We start from the raw sequence: 2,579 nt of genomic DNA, 5'->3' as shown, positions 1-2,579 counted from the left end.
CCCGCCCGGCGACGTGCGGGGGAACGTGAACCCCGGCGGGAACTTTAAAAAGGTGACCCCTTCCGCCCGGGGGGGGGGAAGGAGTGAGCGGTGGCAAGCAGGAGGGGAGGACAGCGTGCAGAGGAAGGGGAGAGCAGGGGGAAAAGCCCCCCCCTTCCAGGAGAAACGGATTCGCAGGCGAATATTCTGAAGAGGAAACATTAAAAGCAACAATCTCTCTACCTTAAGTGGATATATTTGCACACTATATTCAGGTAAGTTTAACTTAAGAAATCATAAGAATTTTTAAAAATTGTTTTGGGACATTTGCAGCTATTATTGCGACAAAATTAGTTCGCATAATCAGGTTTTTTGAGCGATATTGTGTGCAAGATACTTTCAGTTTCATTATTTATTCATGTTGAATTCACTTTATTTTAGTGCCCAGCGATGGCCGAGAAGAGGAAAAGAAAAATAGACGATGAGTGTCGGCAATTTCAAGAAGAATGGAGTTTGAAATACTTCTTCATCAAATCCGGCGAGAAAGCATTGTGTGTGATTTGCAACGAAACCGTGGCTGTGATGAAAGAATACAACCTGCGCCGTCATCATCAAAGCAAACATCAGGAGAAATATGTACAGTTGAAGGGTAAAGTCCGTGCCGAAAAATTTTCTAAATTACAAAATCAACTCACATCTCAGAGGACATTGTTCAGTAAATCCTCAAATGAAAATGAATCCTTAACTAAGGCCAGTTATAAAGTTGCCTACGTCCTGGCTAAAAGTGGCAAACCCTTTACAGATGGTGAAGTAGTGAAGGAATGTTTGTTGGAAGTGGCTGAGGAACTTTGCCCAGAAAAGTCAAAACAATTTGAAAACGTAGCTTTGGGTGCGAATACCATTGCCCGCCGTGTTGCAGACATGGGTGAAAACATTGTGACTCAAATAGCGAAAAATGCAAGCAAGTTTCGCCATTTTTCAATTGCAATGGATGAATCGCTGGACAGCTGCTCCACCTCTCAACTGCTTGTGTTCATTAGAGGTGTGGATGAAGACATGAACATAACACAAGAGCTGGCTTCCCTACATAGCATGTATGGCACTGTTACCGGAGAGGATATATTCAATGAGTTGAAAAAAACATTTGCTGATTATAACTTGGACTGGACTAACCTCAGTTGCCTGACTGTTGATGGAGGAAAGAACATGAGTGGCATAAAGAAAGGCTTGGTTGGACAAGTGAAGCAGATGTGTAATGAGAAAAACATTATACAACCAATGTTCCTGCACTGTATTATTCACCAGCAAGCTTTGTGTGCTAAATATGTGGACATTAGCAGTGTACTGAATCCTGTGGTGAAGATGGTGAATTTAATAAGGTCACATGGGCTCAACCATAGACAGTTCAGAGACATGTTGAAAGATACAGACACAGAATCACAAGATTTACCATATTACACAGCAGTAAGATGGCTAAGTTGTGAGAAAGTTCTGAGCAGAGTATTTAAGTTAAGAAAGGAAATAGGTGACTTCCTGGAAAGTAAAGGCAAGCCACAGCCATTACTGTCTGATGAAGAGTGGGTATGGAAATTGGCTTTTGCTGCAGACATAACTAGTCATTTAAATTTTCTGAACCTAAAACTACAAGGAGAGCAAAATCTAGTTTCTGATCTATACACCCACCTAAAGGCCTTCAGATCCAAACTTGTCTTGTTTTTGGAACAAGTACAGGCCAACAACTTGACGCACTTTCAGCAGTGCAAGGTCTTCATGGCTGAAGCAACAGCTGAGTTCCCCACGTCATTTGCATGTGAGATCATCAAAGACCTCCAGCTGCAGTTTCAGCAGCGGTTTTCTGACTTGGATTCAAAGGCAGAAGAAGTGAGATTGTTTCAAAACCCATTTGAAGCAGATGTGGCCAGTTGCCCAGATGAACTGCAGCTGGAAGTCATTGAATTGCAAGCAAATGACCTCCTTAGGGACAAGTTCAAAATAGGACTGGTGGGTTTTTACCAGTTTTTGCCCAAGGAAGACTTTCCTAATGTCAAAACTTTTGCATCAAGGTACCTTTCAATCTTTGGAACAACATACCTGTGTGAACAAACATTTTCAAGAATGAAATATGTGAAGAACAATTTGAGAACAAACTTGTCCGATGATAATCTCAGGTCACTGTTGATGTTAGGGACAACAAATCTAAAGCCAGAAATGTCTGCTATTTTGGCATCCAGGAAACAATTTCACCATTCACACTAATACAGGTGTTCATGTGTAGTGTATCAATGTGTTATTAAATAATAACTGAATAAAATAATATTAAATAAATAATTAAAAACAACATCCATGTTTTGATTGTTTTTTATTTGGACCTCAAGTGTGTAGTCGGCCCCCGAACTGCTGTTTGATAGTTAATGCGGCCCTCGGGCTGAAAAGTTTGGAGACCCCTGCTCTAACTGAGAGGCTGTGTCCAGACTCCATGCCTCCGTCGATGGAGGCATGTAGATTAGCCAGCTCGGAAGAGGGAAATGAAGCCGCGATTAAAATAATCGCGGCTTCATTTAAATTTAAATGGCTGCCCCGATCTGCCGATCAGCTGTTTG

General features: G+C 41.7%; 1 protein-coding gene across 1 annotated transcript; it reads left to right on the top strand.

Annotated features, from left to right (window-relative positions):
* The first annotated feature begins 239 nt into the window (after window positions 1-239).
* On the top strand, window positions 240-2,295 carry LOC142818628 (general transcription factor II-I repeat domain-containing protein 2A-like). Its single transcript, XM_075899639.1, has 2 exons — window positions 240-254; window positions 421-2,295. Exon 2 carries the CDS (start codon window positions 430-432, stop codon window positions 2,233-2,235), a length of 1,806 nt encoding a protein of 601 aa, XP_075755754.1. The 5' UTR covers window positions 240-254; window positions 421-429; the 3' UTR covers window positions 2,236-2,295.
* Window positions 2,296-2,579: the final 284 nt, after the last annotated feature.

The sequence above is a fragment of the Pelodiscus sinensis genome, chromosome 16 (genome assembly GCF_049634645.1).
Source record: "Pelodiscus sinensis isolate JC-2024 chromosome 16, ASM4963464v1, whole genome shotgun sequence".
Classification (NCBI taxonomy): domain Eukaryota; kingdom Metazoa; phylum Chordata; order Testudines; family Trionychidae; genus Pelodiscus; species Pelodiscus sinensis.
The sequence above is the reverse complement of the archived record's forward strand: the minus strand, read 5'-3'. Positions and strand labels throughout refer to the sequence as shown.